The sequence below is a fragment of the Stenella coeruleoalba genome, assembly GCF_951394435.1.
Source record: "Stenella coeruleoalba genome assembly, chromosome: 3".
Lineage (NCBI taxonomy): Eukaryota > Metazoa > Chordata > Mammalia > Artiodactyla > Delphinidae > Stenella > Stenella coeruleoalba.
Window position 1 is genome coordinate 29,179,323 of NC_137148.1, and position 23,798 is coordinate 29,203,120.

The window sequence follows — 23,798 nt, forward strand, 5'->3', positions numbered from 1 at the left end:
CTTTGCTGATGGTCGCATCTTCCTGCGGCAAAGAACTAGAACTGCCATTCTCTGGAACAGTGGGACAACTTGACCTCTTTTTAAGTTGTCTGGTAGAAATGAATGCTTCAGATGCTTCAGGGGTATGGGGGAGGGTTGCTACCCAGAATGAAAATACACACATTTGATCGGCATAATTTGGGGATTCCAAAATTGTGTTTCAATATCATACTTTTCAAAATAAGTTATATTGACTCTTCCATTGGTTAATTGCTGAGTTCCGAAAATTTCAATGGAAAATTTGTGTATCTGTGTACCTGTGAGTGTATAACATTGCATATTATTCTGATGAACTGAATAACTAAACTAACGTGTATGGGATATTTAGCAACGCTTGAGCAGAAGACGACAAAATGAAATAATGGCTAAAATCCAAGCAGCTATCATACAGATTCCCAAACCCACATCAAATCGTATTCTGAAAGCACTTGACGCTCAAAAAGCGTTGAAAAAGAAAAAAGAGGCAGAGGTAAGTGATAACCCTTTAATAATGTGTTGTGTTTATCTTAATGAAAGGATGATCTTTCCCTAAAACATATAGAGACTTCCCTGAACTCCCTACTTCCTTTTTGAATTACTTCTGGTATTGTCCCTTCTCATTGAAAACTCCTCCACCATATGCATATCCAATCCATTTTATAGTTATTTGTTCAGAAACAGAGAATGTAGCTTTAGGACAGGGATGGCAAATTCTAATAAATGACAGAACCTGTGCGGCTCCTGTGTTGTGGATTCTGTGGTTACTAGCAAACTATGCCAGAGTGGGTGCTGTTGTAACGGGTCATGATACCCATGGGTACAACAGGGGCCAGTCCAAGTACCCATACCATGCGTGTGCCATTCCTACTATTTGCTTTTCCTCAATACCTCCTCCCCATGCTGCACTGTTTTCTATGAATCCTAGAAATGTTAAGCAAATTGCTTGCTCTCATCATATTTAAATTTAAGATACGTACACTATTGATATTTTACTAGACCATGCCAGCTGTCAATCATTCCAATAGGATATAATCTCATTATATTTCACAAGGGAACAATACTACATTTTGATACTAATTCCTGCAATCTACACTGTATACTACTATAATGATTGTTAGGGATATTCTCTCCCTTAAGAAAAAAGATTAATAACTACCATTTATTGATCATCTGCTATATGCCAGGTTGTGGGTTGGGCACTTCACATCATCTTTAATTTGTAAATAATTCTCTAAGTAGGGTATTATTTTCCCCATTTTTTAGATAAGGAAAATGAGACTCAGAAAACTGACATGTTTTACTCAAGTACACAATGCTGTTAAAGCAGAGATTGAGATTGGATTTCTAAATCCATTGTATTTTATATTAATTCACATTTTTTTAATATTAAAAAATCCTATAGTTAGATTCTAAAAAGTACTACCCACAGAGGCTTTTTTCTGACCCCATTTTAGTAAAAGTATTTAATTCTCATGTTTCCCTGAGTTGATTAAAGCTTATTAATAAGGATTTGCAGTAGGCAGAGGATTAGCTAAAATTAATTTTCAGAGAGCAAATTAATAGTGTAAGTAAGGTTGCACAATCTTAAATGTTTAAAACACTCAAGATGATTTTAAAGAAATATTTATGTCAAGGTTTCCCTGGTGGCGCAGTGGTTGAGAGTCCACCTGCTGATGCAGGGGACACGGGTTTGTGGCCCGGTCCGGGAAGATCACACATGCCACGGAGCGGCTGGGCCCGTGAGCCGTGGCCACTGAGCCTGCGCGTCCGGAGCCTGTGCTCCGCAACGGGAGAGGCCACAGCAGTGAGAGGCCCGCGTACTGCAAAAAAAAAAAAAAAAAAAAAAAAAAAAAAAAAGAAATATTTACGTCCAAAAAAATGCTTATTCTCATTTAAAAGAATTGTAATTAAGAATGCACGTCCTGACTGTTTGATAATCTTTATTCTCATTAAATGCCCTTTGATGTACTGTCAGAGCTAGACTTGTGAACTGAATGATTCGGGTTAGGCAATTTTCACCTTCTTTTATATATATTTAGCCTAGTCTAAAAGTAACAAATCAGAATAGAAAAATATTCTAGAATGTAGCTTTTCAGATCTTGCTTCCTAAATAGCTTGAATTAGTAACGCATGTCACTTTATACATTTGAATGAATGTGGTAAATGAAAATTTTCAATGTTTTTTTAGAGGTGAAAAACTGATAATGAATTTCCTTTAAAGGATGTGGCCAATGAGATTAAGAAGTTTGAAGCATTAATAAAAAAGGATCTCCAAGCAAAAGAAAGGTGGGATGCAAATTATCTCAGTAATCACAAAACTGCATTCTGTTCTACTCTAACTTTTGAATATTTAGAAATAGTTTACCTGAAATAGCTGTTCCAAAGATATTTTCACCTTGTAGAATCTTCATTAAGAGCGTATATTAAGGAAGATAAATGAGCTAAAATTCAGATTAGTTGTTCATTAACAATTTTTGTAAAATCAAAAGGGAAAGTGGCTATTATGAGATGTGAGGTTAATTTATTTTTCTATGTTATACTTACCCTTGTAAGTTCACACATATTTTTTAAACACTCACTAACATTTTTTCAAGTTACATTAATTTACATTTGTCACAAAAAAGCCATTATTACTCTAGTTTGGTTGCTGTCATGTTGCATCCTCAGCATTTAGCACAGGGACCAGCAGTAAAAAGTTGTTGGATGAGTTTGTTGACTGAATGTCACTAAAACAGTTCAATGAGTTCTTTACAGAAAGTGCCTGGTTAATGGGCTTCTCTTTCCTAAAGATAAAGATCTTCTCCCCTTTTGTTTCCTATTAGGGGTCATTGACTCACAGAAAATAATTGATTAGGGACTACACATATAGGAACAGCTTGAATTTCTCTGCATTTTTTTCATGGAAACTATCTAAACTCTTCTCCTTTATGTTTTATAGAATAGGAAATAAATCTCTTAAAGAAGAAAAATATGCATGAATTATACACTTCAGTTCCATATTAATATTTTTGAGGAGAGGGAATAGAGTCAAATGAGGAAGAATAAGAATGAGCTAGAAGGAGAAGTGGTGAGGAAGTCAAGGGTGAAAGGAAAGTGAAGCAGAATGAAGGATGTATACATTAATCGCCTTTCCCCCTTCCCTCTGCAGAAACTCCTGATGTCCTACTCTGAGCCCTCCCCATATTCATCAGTGCTCACCTCACTCCTAAAATAACCACAGCCCAAGCCTACTCCCCCATGCAGCTGCCACCTGACCCCCGCCACGCCCACCCTTGACCTTGGCCCATGAAACCACTCCACTTCTTCCAACTCTTTCACTCATCTCCCCAGCCACATGTTCCGGAATGATAAACAGACGGTGTCCACCAGAATGACTATCTTAAAATATTGAAACACTCTGTTGCTTTTGGTGAATGGTATTCTCTGCAGCCCCGCAGCCCACTCCTTTCTTGGGACACCTCGATTTCCACACAGTTTAGCAACCAGAATCAACACCAAGCACAGCAGCATCTCCCAATCCCTGTACCAGCATCCATTTTGATTCATTAGTGTCCTTGCCCTGTCTGTGGTTCAATGTTTTAAAGATCCTTCCTGTACAAACATTCACCCTCATCCTCATTGCCTTCCCAACCCAACCTGAACCCTAGGCCTCTCTATCAGTTAGCTTAGAAACCCCAAAACCAGAGTGGGTTAAATTAGATGGATATTTACTTCTCTCTCCTATAATATTAATAGAAATCAGAAGGTAAGCAGCCCAGGGCATGTGTTGCTGCTCCAAGGGCAACGAGGACTGAGCCTTCCTTTTAGTTCCACCGTCCTGATGTGTGGTTTCTGTCTTCAAAGTCACATTCGCAAATAAGAGATAGCTTTCGAGGCTCCGGCCATTTGGCCCACGTTCCAATATCAGGAAGGAGGAGAGGCAAAAAGTGGACATCCAATCTGAAATCGCTCCTTATACGAGCCTTCCAAGAAGCCCCATATAACATTTCTGCTTATGCCTTATTAGTCAGAATTCAGTCACATGGCCATACCTAGCAGATTGGGAGGCTGGGAATTGTAGACTTTAGCTGGGTAAGTTGTTTTCCTGAATAAAACCGTGGCTCTGTTTTGAGGGAAAAGGGAGGGAAATAGAAGTGTCTATCACAAGTCCTTTCTCTGCAGAAGCCTCCACTTGGTCTTGCCAGAGATTTACCGCTGCGGGCCCATGAGATATGGACATCCTCACTTCTCAGAGCAGCAGGATAGGGCCTGGGGCAGCTAGAGTCCCTGGACCAGTCACCTGTGGCTGTGAGCAGCCCCATCTGTGACTCCAAATCCCTTCCAGTACACTTCACAAAAGACATTTTTTCTGATGGACCCCCAAATAAAAAATGTTGAGAAGCGCTGGTCTAGAGCAAACTTTTAAAGAGAAAAGAGCTATGGTACAATATGGCCGTTCTTAATCTCTGTTATTGACCACTGCTTCTTTAGTTCATTCTGAATCCTTAGCTTAGAATCAAGCATGTTCTGGGCTTTTCCAGAAACTTCACACTACTTGATGACAGAGAGCACTAAAATCATCTCTTGGGTTGACCTTAGGAGCAATTTCCACAGCTGCCCCTTTCACAGCCTGCCTTTGAAAGACTTTCCCAGGAATGTCACTTCAAAGTCTATCTTTTCTCTTTTGTGAAAGAATGAAATGATGTCTCAGTGAGAGCAATGCAAGAACAACCACTGCTGCTTTTTCCCCACATGAACTACTTCTTTATTTTTTAAGACAAATAATAAATGCCGTCTGCTCTTTGTTTCTTTAGCTGAGGCTGTTGGCTGCTGTAATCTGACATTTGGATTCACAGATTTACCTTAGTCTCCTTCTAGCAACTGCTTATATATATACACAAATTTTGCCAAGGTTCCTGTCACTAATAATTCATACACGTACAGTTATTAACTCTATGGAGACCTGGAAAGCAAACAGATATAAAGAAAACATAATTATTGCCCTCAAGAAACCCACATCTCAGTAAAATGAATATTTATTCAAGTAAATATCACGTAGCTTTCTTCAGGCCTTAATTGGCGTAAGACAGCAGATGGGTGTATGTATGGATGGTTGGACAGACTGATTGATGAACAAAGGAGAACCAGTATCTTAAGTATATTGTTGGTGACATAAATACAGTGTTGAGAGAGCTATTAAGCCATGCTCAACCTGAGGCAACATCTTTTAAACAACACATTTAAGTAAAAATATAGTAAGGATTTTAATGAAGGATCTGAAAAAGTTACGCCACACAATTTTCATAAATGCTTAATTGCACTAAATCTTAATAAATAAATACGGTTAAAATTTGTCCTTGATCTTACTGAGGCTTTGTTAGCTACACAGTTTCTGCTCAGTGACTCTCAGTGGCAGAATACAATCGAAGGTTGGGCCCCTGCTGATAAAATAACCAGAATTTCAATGTGTGATTTTTTAAGTTATATTACACTTGTATAGTGCTTCTTAGCGTATTATTTGAAATTTAGCAGACATTAGCTACATGTCAGGACTATGAGGCACAGGTACACAGGAGAGTAAACTAGGATACTTTTCTTCTGCGCTCAGAGTTCAACTGGAAGCAGCAAATGTACAAATAATGAACTATAATAAAATATCCATACCATAAATATGTGATTATTAAACAGAACTAATTATAATTTAAGAATTTTAATTCAACTATGTAAATGATTTTGATCTTTGATTTAATGAAACTGCATGGCCTCAGATTAAAAACAACACGTGTGATTATTCATTAAACATGAATTAGCTATGCTTTTATAAGAACACTTCTGTCTATATGAGAATTGATGACTGTTTAATCCCTGCCTACCATAATAATGTGTCCTTGTCTTTTGAATAAGATTATAAGTTATATTTTAAACTGAACACATCAATAACTTATGACATTAAGAATAATAATTATTCATAATATTAAAAGTCATTATTTCTTGGCAAGTAACGTTATATCTTATACCATTGTATTGTTGTATTCTTTTTATTTTTTAAAGAGTATGCAGATGAGAATTGATTATTTGATCCTTATGTACACAAAAATGTATCTTTTAATTTTAAAGGCAACTTTTGAATGAATCTATAAATTCTATACTAAGCCACCATTTGCCTCACTAAATTGAGTGTGTTTGCTTTCTGTTGGTGAGACCACCAACTCTTCCTGATCTGTGAGTTCTGGACATGAGGTAGGACAAGAGCCCCAAGGTAGATCTTCTCACTTGGGTCTCCAGGACTTGGGCAAGAGGCTAGGTCAGACCCGTGGTACAAGTCAACTCTCCACTGCTGAGCTTCTAGTAAGAGCTGGGCTGCTGCCCTAAGGAGTCGGAAAGTTACTGGGAGCTCATAGAGCAACTTGCATTCACATAGGTGAGAGGAGAGTTGTAGTGGACAGAACCATCCATGGAAGTACTCTCAGGGTCCTCACATTAGTGCACCTGGCCAACTCTTGTAGAAGTATGCCTTCCCTGACACTTGGGTTATCAATATTGCCTTACTCTTGACTCCAAGCTGGGGAGGCAGGAGGCCTAGAGCCAGCAGGAAGAAGAGGGAGAGAAATCCAGAATCTCTGGGCACAGTGAAGGTCATGAGAAGTAAAAGAGTAAGTAAGTAGGCGCCAGTACTAGAAAGAAGGCTATGCTAAGGACCTCACAGATACAGAGTCCAGAAATGGGGTGAGGCAAATGGAATCTGTTGATAAGCTGTGGATCTCACACTGAAGTTCTAATATTTGCTTAGATGCTTGTATGAATAAATGAACAGAGCACTCAAGGGAGCCATCTCCAGAGGTCTTCCTCCACAGTCACAGTAGTGGTGTGTGATTGAGTTATTTTTTAAAATTTAAATAAAAACTATTGTCCTTAGTGCATCCAAGACTTCTTTAGATACAACAGGCCAGACAACCGCTGATTTGTTAAACACTTATTCGGATGATGACTACATTAAAAAACTCCAAAAGCGCCTCGAAGAAGATGCTTTTGCACGACAGCAAAGGGAGAAAAGACGGCGGAGACTCTTAATGGACCAGTTAATAGCCCACGAGGCACAAGAGGTAAGATATTTAATTGTTGATTGAATAACAGTGCTGGAAGATTTTACAAAATGTAGTCTTTTATGCACACATATGTGTATCTTATGTATGTATTATGTGCTACTCTGAATCAATGTCACATCCTCACATCATAACAGCAAATAACATTCAGAAAACAAATCTACATAAAACATTTACTAAAGAATCTAAAATCTGGTAATGGTTATACAGCACTGTGAATTTACTTAATTGTACATTGAATTATACACTTAAAAATGAATTGAAATGGTAAATTTTATGTTACACATATTTTACCACAATAAAAAATACTGACAAAATAGGAATCTAAAATCTATGTCAGCCATGTATATCTATTGTTACATTTAGAGGTAAAAGGAAACTTTTCATCCAGGTTTTATTAGGTATAATTGACAAATAAAAATTGTATATATTTAAGATGTATAATGTGATGTTTTGATATATGAACACATTGTGAAATGATTACCATAATCAAACTAATTAACACACTCATCACCTCACCAAAAAAAAAAATAGTTACCATTTTTGTGTGTGTATTTGGTGAGAATACTTAAGATCTATTTTTATAAGTTCAACTTTTTTTAGATTCCACATTTAAGTGAGATCATGCAGTATTTGTCTTTCTATGTCTGGCTTATTTCATTTAACATAATGTCCTCCAAGTTCAAACATGTTGTCACAACTGACAGGATTTTCTTCTTTTTTAAGGCTGACTGTATTCCATATATACACACACACATATGTGTGTGTGTTTATGTCTCACATTTTCTTTATCCATTCATCCATCAATGGACACTTAGGTTATTTCTATATCATGGCCATTGGGAATAGCGCTGCAGTGAACATGGGGGTGTAAACATCTCTCTGAGATACTGATTTCACTTCCTTTGGATATGTACCAGAAGTAGGATTGCTGGGTCATATGGTAGTTCTATTTCTAATTTTTCAAGTAAACACTATCCAGTTTTCCATAGTGGCTGTACCAATTTACATTCCCACCAACAGTTTACAAGGGTTCCCCTTTCACCACATTCTTGCCAACACTTGTTATCTCTTGCTTTTATTTTATATTTTTTGATAATAGCCATTCTAACAGATATGAGGTGATATCTTATTCGGTTTTGATTTGCATTTCTCTGATGATTAGTAACGTTGATCATCTTTTCAAATACCTGTTGGCCATTTGTTTGTCTTCTTTTGGGAAATGTCTGTTCAGGTCCTTTGACCATTTTTTAAATTGGGTTATTTGGTGTTTGGCTATTGAGTTATTTGAATTCCTTACATATTTTGGATATTAACCAAAATGTATGTTTCACAAGTAGTAATTTCCCCCATTTTGTAGGTTGCCTCTTCACTCTTCCAATTGTCTCCTTTCCTGTGCAGAATTTTTAGCTAGATCAAATCCCACTTGTCTATTTTTACTTTTGTTGCCTGTACTTTTGGGGTCATGTTAAAAAAATAATTAAAAAATAATTGTTAAACTAATAATTTAAAAAAATAATTGCCTAAACTAGTGTCAAGAAATGTTTTTCCCTATATTTGCTTCTAGTAGTTTTATAGTTTTAGGTCTTATGTGTAAGTCTCTAATCCATTTTGAATTGATTTTTATATATGGTGTGAGATAAGGGTACAGTATCATTCTCCTGCATGTGGATATCCAGTTTTCCCAGCACCATTTGTTGTAGAGACTGTCCTTTCCCCATTGTACAGCCTTGGCACCCTTATTGAAGATCAATTGACTGTACATATGTAGATTTATTTCTGGGCTCTTTCTTCTCTTTCACTGGTCTATATGTCTGTTTTTATATCAGTACCATGCTGTTTTGAATACTTCATCTCTGTAATATATTTTGAAATCAGGAAGTGTGATGCCTACAGTTCTGTTCTTCTTACTCAAGATTGCTTTGGCTGTTTGGAGTCTTTTGTGGCTCCATATGAATTTTAGTATTGTTTTTCTATTTCTGTAAAAAATGCCATTGGAATTTTGATAGGAATTGCATTGACTCTGTAGATCACTTTAGGTATTATGGACATTTTAACATTATTAGTTCTTCCAGTCCAGGAACATGGGCTATCTTTTCCATTTATTTGTGTCTTCTTCAATTCCTTTAAGTAATGTTTGATAGTTTTCAGTGTGGCTCTTTTGCCTCCTTGGTTGAATTTATTCTTAAATATTTTATTATTTTTGATGCTATTGTAAATGGGATTGTTTTCTTAATTTCATTTCAGATAGTTCATTGTTAGTGTGTAGGAATGCAAATGATTTTTATATGTTTATTTTGTATACTGAAACTACTGAATTTGTTTTTTGGTTCTAACATTTTTTTTTAGTCAGTCTTTAGAGTTTTCTATATGTAAGATCATGTAATCTGCAAACAGAGACGTTTTACCTCTTCCTTTCTGATTTGGATGCCTTTTCTTTTTCTTTCTTGCCAGTTTCCCTGGTTAGGACTTCCAGTACCAATAGAAGTGGTGAGAGTGGGCATACTTGTCTTATTTTTGATCTTAGAGGAATGGTGAAAATCTAAAAGCTTTTAGCATCATACCTTTAGGTATGATGTTAACTGTGAGCTTATCATATATGACCTTTATTATGTTGAGTTACATTCCTTCTATACCTAATTTGTTGAGAATTTTTATCATGGAAGGATACTGAATTGTTTCAAATGTTTTTTCTGTATCAGTTGATATTATCAAAAAGGGAACTTTTAAATGAAAACATGGAAAATTAGTTAGTCCTCTCAGTTTGATCTACTCCAGTGGTTCTCAAAGTGTAGTTCTTGGACCAACAACATGAGCATAAGCAGGAAACTTTTAGGAATGTGAATAATTAGGTCCCGTCATCCATGTTAACAAGCCCGCTAGGTAATTTGATGCAGCTATAGATTGAAAATCACTGATCAGCTCTTATGTTGAACATATATTTACTGAACCTCCTCTGTGATCTGGGCACTTGTCGTAGTCCCAGGATACAACCATGAACAAGAATAATGGGAAATCTTCTCTCACAGACCTTGCTGTTTGGGAGAGGATCTGTAAACAAGCAACTACATTGGAGTGTGGAGGTGCCATGAGGGTGATGGGAGGGACAGGTGACACATGGGAGGGAAGTCCAGCCCTGGCCTGGTTCAGAGATGATTTCTGGAGGGGGATAGCACAGAAGCATGAGGAAGGGTCAGAGTTAGCTAATTGAAGGTGGGGGTGATTTTAGGGGGTGGGGATGAGGGTTAGTTTCCAGCAGAAGCCAAAATGGTGGAAGGCAAACTGTGTCTCCAGAGAGAATATCGTATGGAAAGGCTCAGGGCTTTCAGCAAACTAAATGTCATCAGGCAGGAGTCACCAGAGGTCAAATCATAATGGGCCTTGTAAGATATAAAGAGGCAAATAGGAGATTTTATCCTGAGTGCAAAGGGGAACAAGAGTGACAAGGCTAGATTTGCCTTGTAGAAAGATCGCTCTGGCTTTAGTTTTAAGAATAGATTACAGAAGGGCTAACCATGTTATAGCTGTTGCTGTAATCCAGGTAAGAAACTATCCCCATTTAAATTTAGGGGAGTGGCAGTAGAGATGGAGAGAAGTGACTTCAGGAGATATTTTAGAAGTAAAATCAATGGGACTTACTGATTCATTAGACATGGGGGAGTGAAAACGTGGGATGAGGGGCCCAGTGTCTGGCTTGGGCAGCTGAGTGGATGGAGGAGTCATTTGCTGTGATACAGAAGATGGTAAGAGGAACGCACTTGGGGAGGAAGGTGATTTGAGTTGTTAAAGTAAGTAGGACAAATCTGTATGTCTGAAATGTGAAAGACCATTTGAAGATACTTATTTTATTCACCTGACTACATCTGGTCTGCTCAGTGGTTCTGTTAACTGAAGGGAGATCCAAGCTTCATGTAAGTATGAAGAAGTGAAACGGTTTATCCATGTGGTCACTCCTTTCCTAGTGAAAAATTCAGAGAATAACTCTGCCATCTCTTTGTGCTAAAAGGTTATTTCTTACTTCAGATTCACATATATTTTTACTCAGTCAGCTTGATAGTCACTCTTTTAATTAAAAGAATTACAAATTATGAAAATTAGATGATTAAAAAGTAGATTTTAGAATAACTACCTATTTCAAGTTTCATTAACTAGCAATGGGATTTTGAACACACTTTCATTTATTTTACAAAACAGTTGTGTGTTGGCTGCTAGGTTTTTTCTTTCTATTTTTCTGCTTATAATCCATAATTGATATTTACCTAGAAAGTGGGGTGAATGAATTCTTTCTAGCTTTCCTCACTTTCAACCAGGATGCTCTTAGCATTGATTTTTTAAGGCTCTAGCTGGAGATCTGTTCAGGGATCCAGCAACCTAAGAGACATTGGAGGAAGTCAGTGCTCCAACTAATGATATTTCCACCAAGGGAGCTCATCTCTGTGTTGCTTCTTCTCTGTGTTTGGGGAAGCTGCTACATCTAGAACCAGGCTGGGTCATGCAGCAAGGGACCTCCGCTCTCACTGCTTCCTTCCCATCAAGTGTCCCCACCTCCCTGTGCCGCTGACCCAAGTGCCTCTGCTCCACAGCGGTGGAATGTGCGCCATGGTCTGCCTTCCCATCCATCCTCCTCTCCTCCAAAGAGAAAATGGTACTTGTCAGGGTTAACATTTCCTCTGCTTCCCTCAAGTATCTGCTGCTTTTCGGGAGCGTGACATGAATCTTGTATCAGCCCTGGATACTTTGATTTGGCTCCATTTGCAGTGAATCTATCAGAAATGCCTCATAATATCTTCTCTAGCCTCCAAGTCATTGCAATCTCCCCCTGGAGTTTACAGACCCTTGTTTTAGTTGGGCTTATAAAGAGAGAGCCAGAGATCTGTGCTCAGGTTGCTATCTTGCCTAGTTATCCATAAAGAAATGTCATTATGTGAATGAAATGATGAGACTTAAGGTTAGAAGGATCACTTTAACTTTTTTAGAGGATAGATTCTGGAGAGGGATGGGGGGGAAGGCAAGGTATGGGGAGGGGCTGATGTCCACTATGGGGTGTCAATGGGCAGTGTCAATAGGTACCGAATGGAGTAGACAGTGATTTAAAACCATACATAGGAGGCAAAATAGACTACTTCTTCAAGAATTGTTAGGGTGACAAGAGGAATGGACTTAGGATGACCCTAACATTTTAGGTCACCAAGTCATAGGTTAATAGTGTCATCAATGGAGACGGGGAAATACTGGGGGAGGACCAGGTCTAAAGGGGAGATAGTGAGTTTAGTTTAGGACTTGTTGAGGTTAAGTACTTCATAGGCATTTAAGTGAAGATTTTCAGACCGTGAAAAGCACACTCCCAACTGGTAGTGTGATCATTTGGCCAGCATCTTAGCTTGTTCTTGGGATTCATTCCAGCGCACCTATCTCTACCTGCCCAGAACCTTTTCTGGATTATTTCCTTGGAACTGGCATTTGAACACCAGACACCTCCCCCATCTCTTAACTAAAAGACCCTTGAATGCTTAGCTTCCACGTCTTTCCTGCCATGCTCCATTCCTCCAGGAGAGCCGCTCGGGCATCTCTGGAGAATTAAAGTAATGGTATGCACCAGAGTAAGCTCCTAGCTCCAACTCATGGGAAAGGCAGAGGTCTCGGCAATCAAACTGAGCATGTTTTGGATTGTGTATCTGTAAGTCTTCCCCAAATATGATTAAATATACTAAAAAGAGAAATGTGACTTCTCTTATTTTCTATTTTATTCATTGCAGATGTAGACTATTTCATCTATGTTAAGGGTTAAACAGACATCTGTAGGCTGCCCTAAGCACTTAACCATAACATATTTTTCTATGAGAAAATGTGTCCCAAGTTGTAATGAAACTTTGGGAAAAAGTATGTTTCTAAAACATGAGCTACTTGTACAATGGAACAAGAAAAGAATCCTTTCCACTCAACTTTTGGTTGCAGGTCTTAATACACTTGATGGTTCTTCATACTGAAGCTTCATATACATAGCATTGACTCAGCCATTCAACAGTAATTTCTTTTCTTTTCCTTTTCAATCATAATGTGTTGTCATCTAAGCAATAACCAAGACATATCTGACCAACCCCGTTCTTCATCAGGGTCAGAATGACCAGCTCTCATCTCAACAACCAAATTGCCTTGTCGTGTAGACACAGACAAATATAGAATATATTCCAAATTCAATATAGAATTCACTTGGAATGATAAATCAAGGCTCTACTTTTAAAAAATATGGTTGTGACTGTGCTTTATGTATCCCAAAATGTGGTAGGCAGTTTGGGCTGGGCTCAGATACATGCCTTTTGCTGGTCTTACCTGGCTTCTCTCAGATGTCTTTGGTCGGCTGGTGGGTTGGCTGAGGCTGGCTGACTTGGAAGAGTTTCATTAGTTCCAGCTGAGAAGGCTGGTGTCTCTCTATGGTTTCTCATTTTCTAGCTGAGCAGAAACTGTGGTGACAGTGGCAAGGGTTGCAAGAGAATTAAGAAAGTCGGACCACAAGTGTTTTGTTTTGTTTTATCTTTGCTAATGTCCCATTGGTGAGTTCAAGTCAGAGGTCACCCCATACCCCATATTTAAGGAGTAAAGAAATAGATTCTATTTTTGATGGGAATATCTGCAGGATAGCATTGGAGGCTGTGGATGAAGAAAACTGAAGAATCTGTGGCCATTTTTACATTTTGCCTCACCTCCACTATTGGACCTCAAAAGAAACAAATGATTAACATTAAAGCTTCTAGAATGTTTTAACTAGATGAGACATGTGTTTCAAAGTTGTTCATGATTTTATTCTTATCTGGTATATTAATAACAGAAAAAATTTCCTATTTACTTTCAGTTGAATTTTATTTAATCTAGGTTTTATATAATCCCCAAGTTCAAGTTTTGGTATTTTCCACAGAGTGTTATTGTTATTTGTATCTTGATTCTGAACAAGTTATTTGTATCTTGATTCTGAACAAATATAGTATTTCTCCCACAATCTGAAACAGTGTCACTAGTGATGCCAGATTTTCTTCCTGAACAATTCGATTGTGGAGTGTTAAATCGACAACCCCAATGTTTCATTAGACGTTCTTCTAAGTCTTCTCCCTGGAGAACTATAATTACGGCCTCCTTCCACATGGTGTCTCTGTTTAGACAGAGTGAGAGAGCTTGAAGATGCCTTGGAGATCATCTTCTACCCAAACCCTTCATTTCCCCTGTCAAGAAATAGGCCCGGAAAATCCGAGTTACTTGCCCAAGGCTGCAAGCCAGTTAATGGTACAGCTGGGGCTGCACTGGCAAGGGACTCTGATTCCCAGTTTGATGCTTCTTCCACTGTTCACTGGTTCCCCTTCGGTTCTCTTAAAATAGCCAAGGGAGCCAAGAGAGTGCATCTAGTTTCTCTCTCAGGTTACATCCACTCAGATTTTCTAAGATAAACTGTAGGTCATTTCCCCTTAGCCTCTTCTCCAATCTGCCCAATCTATCATGTAGGAATTGAGATGGCCCCCCTGGGAACTAAGCAGATCTGCCGTCCTCAGCCAGACAATGTCTGCGTTTGTTTTTACAACTAGTTTTTATGTTAAGAGTGCATATAGCACAATTCCAAGTTTCTGAAAACATGCTTATAAATGGAGAATTACACCCTTTGTTTATAAAACGTTGAAAAAAATTACCTAATCTGTTTTTTGATCCGATTTTAAAGGAAGTAATAATTCATTTAGAATAAGGAGTTGCAAAACCATGTGTTTCCGGATACCAAAATTATACAACTGTCGGTGGAAATTTTCATTTTTATAACTCAATTTTTGCCATGTTCAAATTTAAATCAGATAGCAGAGTATCAATTCTGCAGGTGAATACTATGCCTCTTACACATGGTTCGCGTGTAGGCTTCTCAGCCCAGCGGGAAATGTGGGCATCACCTTGACAAATGATTGGCTCTCGCAATGGTGTTTCCAGGAGGCTTATCGGAAGGAGCAGCTGATCAACCGGCTGATGCGACAGTCCCAGCAGGAGCGCAGGATCGCCGTGCAGCTCATGCACGTTCGGCACGAAAAGGAAGTTTTACGGCAAAACAGAATTTTCAGAGAAAAACAGTATGAGGAAAGACGGCTTAAAGATTTCCAGGATGCTCTCGATCGAGAAGCGGTAAACAATATATCCCTTAAAAATCCTCCTAAGGTTACTTTTGATCCTTCCTACCAGGTCAAGGTAAACAAGGCTGCGTTTAGATGCCAATCATTTAATGAGTTACTTTTTTGTATGATCTCTCTATTATCTCCCCATTTTTATCTTTGCACAACTGCACTGACAGCACACATAGCATCTACATACTATACACTCTCCCTTTAGTCCTGATTCTACAAATATTTAGTGCTCACCCTCAGTCCTTATGTCCACATCTCTCTGGTCATTTCTGTTGTCTGAAGCTCTCCAATAGATTCCTCAAGAACAGCTCATGGGAACAATATTCCCTGAGTGCTTGCATATTGATAACTGTATGTGCCTTTTATACTCGTCAGTTTTGTTGTATATAAAATCCTTAGTTCACATTTTCTTTCCTTGAATATCTTAAATACATTATTCCATTTTCTTCAGGTATAAAGTGTGCTGTCAAAAAAAATGAGTGATAATCTAAATTTTGTTTCCTTGAGTCATTACTCTTGTTTTCTAGACGCATAAAGGACTTTCTTTTTCTTTAAAGTTCACTGGAATGTTATTTGGTGTTCATTATTCTAAGTGAAAACTATTTTCAGGCATTGAGAGCACTTTCAAGCCTCCTCCTTTTTATAAGACACCATTAGTCTTGAATAAGCAATTCCTTGCTTTCTGGTAAAACAAGATTTCCCAGGCTCATACTGTACTATTCCTTCCTCAGAACTAGAACAAGCCATTTTTCTAAGGTACCCTGGTTCATTGTAGTTGAGAATGGTTACAGAAGCCAAGATTTGGGTGCCAGGTATGCTCTTGGCCACCATGGTATCATTGTGTCTAGGCCCTTTATAACTCTGAAAATCAAATTATCTAATCTTTTAGTTATTTGATATATTAACATCTTCCTTATCTTTATATGTACAGTTCTAATAACCAAAATAGATTTATTTTATCAAGGGATTTATATGTATCACTTCTTGTCTTGTTCCTCTTGGGGCGGTTTCAAATTTATTCAGTCTGTTAAGCCAGATGTGACTGAAGAAATATAAAGCTCATGTGAGTGGCATTTTAGATAGCCTGTCTTTACTGTCATAAAATATTCATAAAACCAGGCTGAGCAGAAGAGAAAACCTTACAGAAAATAAGAAGGCAATGCTTTATTTATCAGCATCATGGTTTCCACTGTGATTTTCCATGAAAGTGGAACACATTTTTTGACAAAATTATGCAATTTCGAGAAATGTCATTTGGAAAGTACAGTATTCTCCAGAGTCAGGGAAATGGTGCTTTTGCCTTTGTAGAACAGACATAGCCAAAACGTTAGGAGGAGAGCGGGGAGCCTTACGCCATGAATTTGACCTGCATGATCTCAAGTGTCTTTAATAGCCGAATTATCTGGATAATTGTTTCATCTCTCTCTCTTTGTTTTTTTGCGATACGTGGGCCTGTCACTGCTGTGGCCTCTCTCGTTGCGGAGCACAGGCTCCGGACGCACAGGCTCAGCGGCCATGGATCACAGGCCCAGCCGCTCCGCGGCATGTGGGATCTTCCCGGACCGGGGCACAAACCCGTGTCCCCTGCATCGGCAGGCGGACTCTCAACCACTGCGCCACCAGGGAAGCCCTCATCTCTCTTTTTTGACAAGAGTAAACTTGAATGGATTGAGTGGCATTTGCTTACATTGGAAATAAGTGCCTGTTTGCTAAACATGTTTGCTTCACAAGCCCTGTTAATTCAGTGCAAAATAGCAAAGCACCGGTCTCAGAGCAGGACTGGTCTCACTGTGATGAGAAGCATGACCTGTTCTTTCCTAACCTGGGCTTGGACTCACTTCAGAGGATTGGGACACTTGGTCTGCTAGAGCCTCAGAGGCCAGAGTTGGGAGGCTCTGAAGCCCCTGAAAAACATTTACACAATAACCTTTTCCCAAAGTTGAGGTATCTACTTGCTGGGCACCCCTCCCTCTGAGATGGCCTGATTTCACAGTTTGAATGCATCACGTCCTCCAGCAGGAGTGGTTCCTAAGTACTTAGGCTGGTTCCTAAGTAAGCAGGGAGGAGGAAAGGGAGAAAGGGAAAGAGAACTTCATGTTTTTCACCATCAGGAGTTTTTGTTTGCTTTGTTTGGTTTTTAGGTTAAATCTGATGATCTCTTTTTTGAAGGCAAATGGGCATCTATTCTATATTAATTAAAACAGTTGCTGATTTCAAATTTCATTGCCATCTACCATTATTCACAGTAATTCACTGCAATAGCATTTAACACTTGTGAGCATCCGCTCTGAGTCCAGCATTGCGCTACGTTCGTTACATGCATTATAATTCTCACAGCACCTTTGGCAGTGGACCCTGTTCCTGTGTACATTTCATCTGTCGGGAGGATGGAACTTAGAAAGCTCAAAGTTGCACAGCTTGGTGGTGTGGCCCTAGCACAGCGGTTCTCAGAGTCTAAAGTCCAGGCTCATCACCGCTGAGAGTTACTAGCTCCCACGGACTTCTTCTTCCTTTTCCTTCTTTCTTTCTTTAGGGCTACAAGCCGCTTTGCTGTAATGGGACTGGAAATTGTGGTGGGTTTAGCACGGGGGCTGGGGAGAGGGTAGAAATAGCAGACTCCATGGCTGAAAAGAAGGAAGAAAAGCCTGGAAGGAGAGAGGGAGCAGGGAGGGAGAGAACACTGGGAGAAAGTTGCTCCATTCCCGCAGGGGGTGCTCCTGGGCTCCCGTCAAGGTTTTGGTTCCGTGGCATCTTAAACATTTCCACATGCTTTCCAGGCACTCAGTAGTAAACCAGCCTCACAACCCATTTCACTGGCTCGCTTCATAAATTCTCATCTGGCGGCTCCTACTCTCTCAGATTCCTCTTCCCTCTGAAGGCTTCACACTTCATGAAGCATGCCACAAGGCTCTGTACTTAAACTGGACGCTTTCTCCATGAAAGCAGGGCCTACAAAACAATACAACGATAACAAATTCTGGTGTCATTCTGAACGTGCCAAATGTACAGAATTGACCTCAGAGGTCACCCAGACCAACTTCTTTCCCAACAAAACTAAAGCAAACTAACAAAATCAAACAACAGTAACAAACCAAATGAAGCTTCCATTTGGTTCAGTGGACAGTAGCAGCCCGTTGTCACGCATTCAGGTACTTGTGAATAGTATCCTGATAACAGGTATTCGCTCTGACAGTTAATTTCTGTTCATGCCAAGTCTTTTTACCATCCCCGCTTCACAGAGAGGGAGTGGAGACGTAGGGAAGCTCCGATTTGGCCAAGGTCCCGCAGCTAGTACTTGACACCTGTACCAGCTGAGGCTTGAATTCGAGCACAGCTCCTGCAGACCCATGTTTACCGCCATCGTACACTTGTTGGGTTAAGTTTCAGGAGGCAGCTCTTGTTTCTGGAGCACGTGAGCACAGGATAGAATTTCTCAAGGAGTTGGTATAACTGTTTGAAAAGCAACATTTGGTCATGCCAAGTTTGACCTTTGTACTTAGTGTGAAGAGTGGGTTCCCTAAACAAAATAATAGTGCAAAGCAAACAGAGGGTAATGCCAAACTAAGTATTTTCTTCCTTTCTGCAGAAATACATGTCTCTATGAATGAATTGTATCTATTTATTAAGGCTGTAACAGCAGAAGGTTTTGTTGTCTAAACACATTTAACATTTATTGGCAAATGTGTGATATTATCAAGCCAGTATAATCAGGGAATTTCCAAAATATTTTCTAGGTATAAATCAGTATCCTAGAAGTCTCCCACTAAAAGACAGGGCATTGGCCAGAGCAGATGTGTCAGGTTAAGTCTCCTGAGATGGGTACACAGAAGCCAGCTATGCTTGCCTGTTTCTCTGTGTTCCCCAACTGTATTTGCAGTCCATGAACTCAGGACTTCTTTTTAAACATTTCAGATCTAATTTATCATTAATCCACATAGCACACTTTTCTCTGTACTGGGTTTTGCTGAGAACATAAGCTAAGGGTGGGATATTTCCGATATTGTCTTTGCCATCACACTCAGTACTTAACATATTAAGGAGAAAGTGCTCCCTCATGATTTATTTTTTTCTGATATAAAAGGAAGTTTCATTCTATTTAGAGATTTTTTTTTTTTTTTGGCTATTGAAATGATGACACTATTTCTACTTGAATCATTGCCCAATTACAGTGACTTAAAAATATGTCTTTGCTTCTTAGGCTTTGGCCAAACAAGCCAAGATTGATTTTGAAGAACAAGCCCTCAGAGTTAAGGAAATTCATGAGCAGATCGCCATGGAAAGGGTTCAGGCTCGTTACAGAAAGCATTATTCAATATGTGCAGAAATTTTGGATCAAATCCTTGATTTGTCCACTAAAGTGGCGGACTATCGAATGTTGACAAATAAGTAAGTGTTGGTTTTTATTACAATAGTTAATACAATAGAGACACCACAGCAAACGAGAAAAGGGTAAGATTGTGATGTAGGCACTAAGTTGATAAGTAAAGAGAGATAACAATATTTTGTGAAATGAAGACTAAGACATGGGGTCCAGGATACCTTGATTACAGACTTAATTCACCCAATGACTAGCCTGATTTAAGGTGTATTTATGTCTTTTAACATTTAAACTTTGTGTCTAACTTTTCTATAATTTACAAAGACAGCTATGATAATTTATTTGAAACACTAGGAACTTCCTAGAAGACAGGAATTACTTAAAGATTATTTTACTAATCATTAAATCGATTTTCATTTCACCTTCTTTCTAAAAGGAGTCAACCTATTTGTAAGGAAACATTTAACAATACAAAAAAGATTAAGAATATGCCAAAAGAAGAACAGAGGATGGCAGTTCCCTTGTTGCCTAGTGGTTGGGGTTCCAGACTTTCACTGCCGCGGCCTGGGTTCAATCCCTGACTGGGGAACTGAGATCCCACAAGCTGCATGGTGTGACAAAAAAAAAAAAAAAAAAGAAGAAAAAGAAAATTCAAATAAAGTAGAAAGTTAAAAACAAGGAATACATGAAAACACAGTTATACCGGTACCAGTAGATTTGCCAGATACTGCAACTGAGCTGCAAATTTTATCTGAGCTTCCAGGTGGCCAAAGCAAAAAGGGCAACACAGTTTGTCCTATGATTTCTGTTTTCCATTCTAGTTCTTTACAAAATACAAAACTTTTCTTGGTCCTCAGTTTAGAATAATGATTTTCTCATGTGGCCCCACCTAAGGTATAATGAGTAGTGTAGTAGGTCTGGTAGAGAATGACCTCAGCATTCTGGCACCTGGCTTCAGAGACCTATCTCTTGTGATGACCTTTCCTGGAAGCTGAAGAGGAATGACATCACAACAGATCTCAGTGAAAGCATCTCCGCAAGGACAAGGATAAGTCACTCCACTTAAAGTTTTGACCTCTAATATTACCCAGACTGAGATCTTCTTGAGAACCCACAGTGAAAACAATGAAATCCACATGATATTCAGGGTCAAATAGAAGATGGGTAAACCATCCCATCACCCCTTGATAGGAGCTTTCTCCACAGCTCTCACCTCAACAGCTATATTTCTGATGCACTGCCATATAAAAACTACTAAATGAAATAACATAATGATGAGGACATTTTGAAGATAAAACTATAAGAGTACAAGATTGAGAAAAGAAAATAAATAAGAATAAAAATTGAAATGAATTCAAGAGTAAATGTTTAAAAATACTTTTCAGATTAATATAAATTCAAAAGTTCAGAAAGTATAAGAATAAAATTGTGAGGAAGGTAATCTATAAAAGGGTTAAAAAGGAAAGGTGATACAATGCATTATAAGGGTAAAAAAAATAGATTAAATTACAGAAGATAAATATAGTGGATTTAAATATAAAAACATAACACAAGATAACTCAGAGGGGAAAAAAGTACAGATTGATTTCCCTAAACAAATAAAGGCTCATAATTCCAAATTAAAACATAAATGCAAATCCCATTCTGCTCTGGGAAAATGGAGTAGAATGCGTTTTTTCCTATTCTTCCCACTAAGTACAATGAAAATTCCTGAACATTGTGTGTGAAACAAACATAAGAAGACTCTGAAGATGGACAGAAGAAGTGGGGACCTCAGGACACAGTGGTGAGCTTCCTGGGTTCTCCCTGTCCTCACACATCCCAGATTGGAACTGAATATTCCGGCAACAGACATGCCAATGGTGTAGACAAAAATAGCCCCAACAGGGCTTCCCTGGTGGCGCAGTGGTTGAGAGTCTGCCTGCCGATGCAGGGGACACGGGTTCGTGCCCCGGTCCGGGAAGATCCCACATGCCGCGGAGTGGCTGGGCCCGTGAACCATGGCCGCTGAGCCTGCGCGTCCGGAGCCTGTGCTCCGCAGCGGGAGAGGCCACAACAGTGAGAGGCCCGCGTACCGCAAAAAAAAAAAAAAAAAAAAAAAAAAAAAAAAAAAAAAAAAAAAAATAGCCCCAACAGAAGCCTGCTGTCTCTAGTCAAAGAGGAGCAGCTAGGAGCTGCTAGGAGCTGCTAGGAGCTAGGAGCTTGCTAGGAGCAGCCTAGCAAGATGAAAAACTTTTAGACAATAACCACTCTTCCCCAAATACCACACACACACACACGCGCGCACACACACACACACACACACACACACACACACAAGTGTAGCCCCATTCCCACCCGTGCCAGCAAAGGCCAAGTAGAGAGCCTGTCTTCCACCCTCACAAGGCTGTAATGAGGGACCTCTGGGACACCACGAGAATGGTGTCCCAGTAGCCAAGTAGGAAGCATGGACTTCCACCCCCACCTGGCAGTACTGGCCACTCCTCCCCTCCCTACTGGGGCGGTGTTAGAGAAGCCTAGGGAGGGTCGGGACTTTCACCATCGCCCAGTGGTCACAAGGCCACCCGCACTGCAGTGGAGACCATGTGGAGAGCCAGAACTGCTACCTTCTCCTGCAGTAACAAGGATGCCCTCCCCTCAGGTGGTGAGGAAGGCCACGTGACGACTTCTGTCCACACCTGCCAGTAACGCGATGGCCCCTTCTCTTTCCTTGTCTGAGCAACGGCAGAAAAAAACAGCTAGAACAGAAGGTTTATGCAAGATTCAGAGTCTTGCAACATAATCCACAAGTGTGCAGACTTCAACAACGACTCATGCATCATACCGACAACCAGGGAGAGCTCAAACTGAATGTAGAAACTGAGTGTATAAAATTAAAGTTCTAGAGGTATTGGTATCATAAACTTTTAAGGGAGCTTTTATTAATACTTTGAAATTTTAAGTGTCTAAAAAGACACTATATAGATGCTTATATATGGGTTGAATCGTGTCCCCCCAGAAAGATATGTTAAAGTTGTAATCCCCCATACCTCAGAGTGTAACCTTATTTGGAAATAGTCATTACTGATAGATTAGTTAAGATAAGGTCATACTCGTGTAGGATGGGACCTTAATTAAATATGACTGGTGTCCTTATAAGACATAGAGAGGAGGGCTTCCCTGGTGACGCAGTGATTGGGGGTCCGCCTGCCGATGCAGGGGACGCGGGTTCGTGGCCCGGTCCGGGGGGATGCCGCATGCCGCAGAGCGGCTGGGCCTGTGAGCCATGGCCCAGTTGAGGACCTCCTGTGTGTATTGAGTTTGACTAATATAATATTTCACAGACTCATATATAGTCTGCCTTTTATTACTCTATAAATCCTGCTTCGTGAAAATTAATATTGAGAATATATTGGTCATATGAAGCCATTTTTATTTTAATGAAAAAATACAAAAAATTTTAAAGTTCCAGAGGTATTGGTACCCTAAACTTTGAAGGGGTCTTTTACTTTGAAATTATAAGTGTCTTTTACTTGCAACTGAATACAATGATTACACGTATATGTTAAGATCTTTTTAGTCTACACTACTAACAGTCGAGATAAACTCACATTATTCTCTCTATGTACTTCCCTAAACAAGATGTTACCAATATATATTTCTTTCTAAAGCACAGGGATATTCTTGGTATCAGACTACTTATATGAACTAACTTTTGTTAAGACTGCTCCTTAATAAAGTAATTGATATTCAGATAATAGAATAATAATTCAGTAATTGCAACATTAAGTTTTGGACAATATATGTTGTTAATCATTTACTTCACCATAGGAGCCAATGCCATTTCAATAATTCTGATGTTAGAATTTTTCTATGTGGGACTTCCCTGGTGGTGCAGTGGTTAAGAATCTGACTTCCAGTGCAGGGGATACGGGTTCGAACCCTGGTCAGGGAGGATCCCACGTGCCACGGAGCAACTAAGCCCGTGTGCCACAACTACTGAGCCTGTGCTCTAGAGCCTGTGCTCTGTAACAAGCGAAGCTGCCACAGTGATAAGCCCACTCACCACAACGAAGAGTAGCCCCCGCTCACTGCAACTAGAGAAAGCCCGCGTGCGGCAACGAAGACCCAGACCCAATGCAACCAAAAATAAACAAATAAACAAACAAAAAAAACCAGAAAAGAAAACAAAGAGGGCTTTATTTTTTAAAAAAGAATTTTTCTATGCCTAAGCTATTAATTTCTAAACTTCAT

The 23,798-nt window shown here is 39.3% G+C and overlaps 1 protein-coding gene across 1 annotated transcript in view; it reads left to right on the forward strand.

Annotated features, from left to right (window-relative positions):
- Positions 1-23,798, forward strand: part of SPEF2 (sperm flagellar 2) — a gene marked incomplete at its 3' end in the record, with an annotated part of 171,091 nt that overhangs the window by 22,801 nt on the left and 124,492 nt on the right. Inside the window, exons 4-8 of the mRNA XM_079918929.1 lie at positions 368-508; positions 2,240-2,304; positions 6,914-7,100; positions 15,060-15,248; positions 19,446-19,633. Of these exons, the coding sequence (XP_079775055.1) occupies positions 368-508; positions 2,240-2,304; positions 6,914-7,100; positions 15,060-15,248; positions 19,446-19,633 (770 nt within the window). The remainder of the gene's footprint in view (positions 1-367; positions 509-2,239; positions 2,305-6,913; positions 7,101-15,059; positions 15,249-19,445; positions 19,634-23,798) is intronic.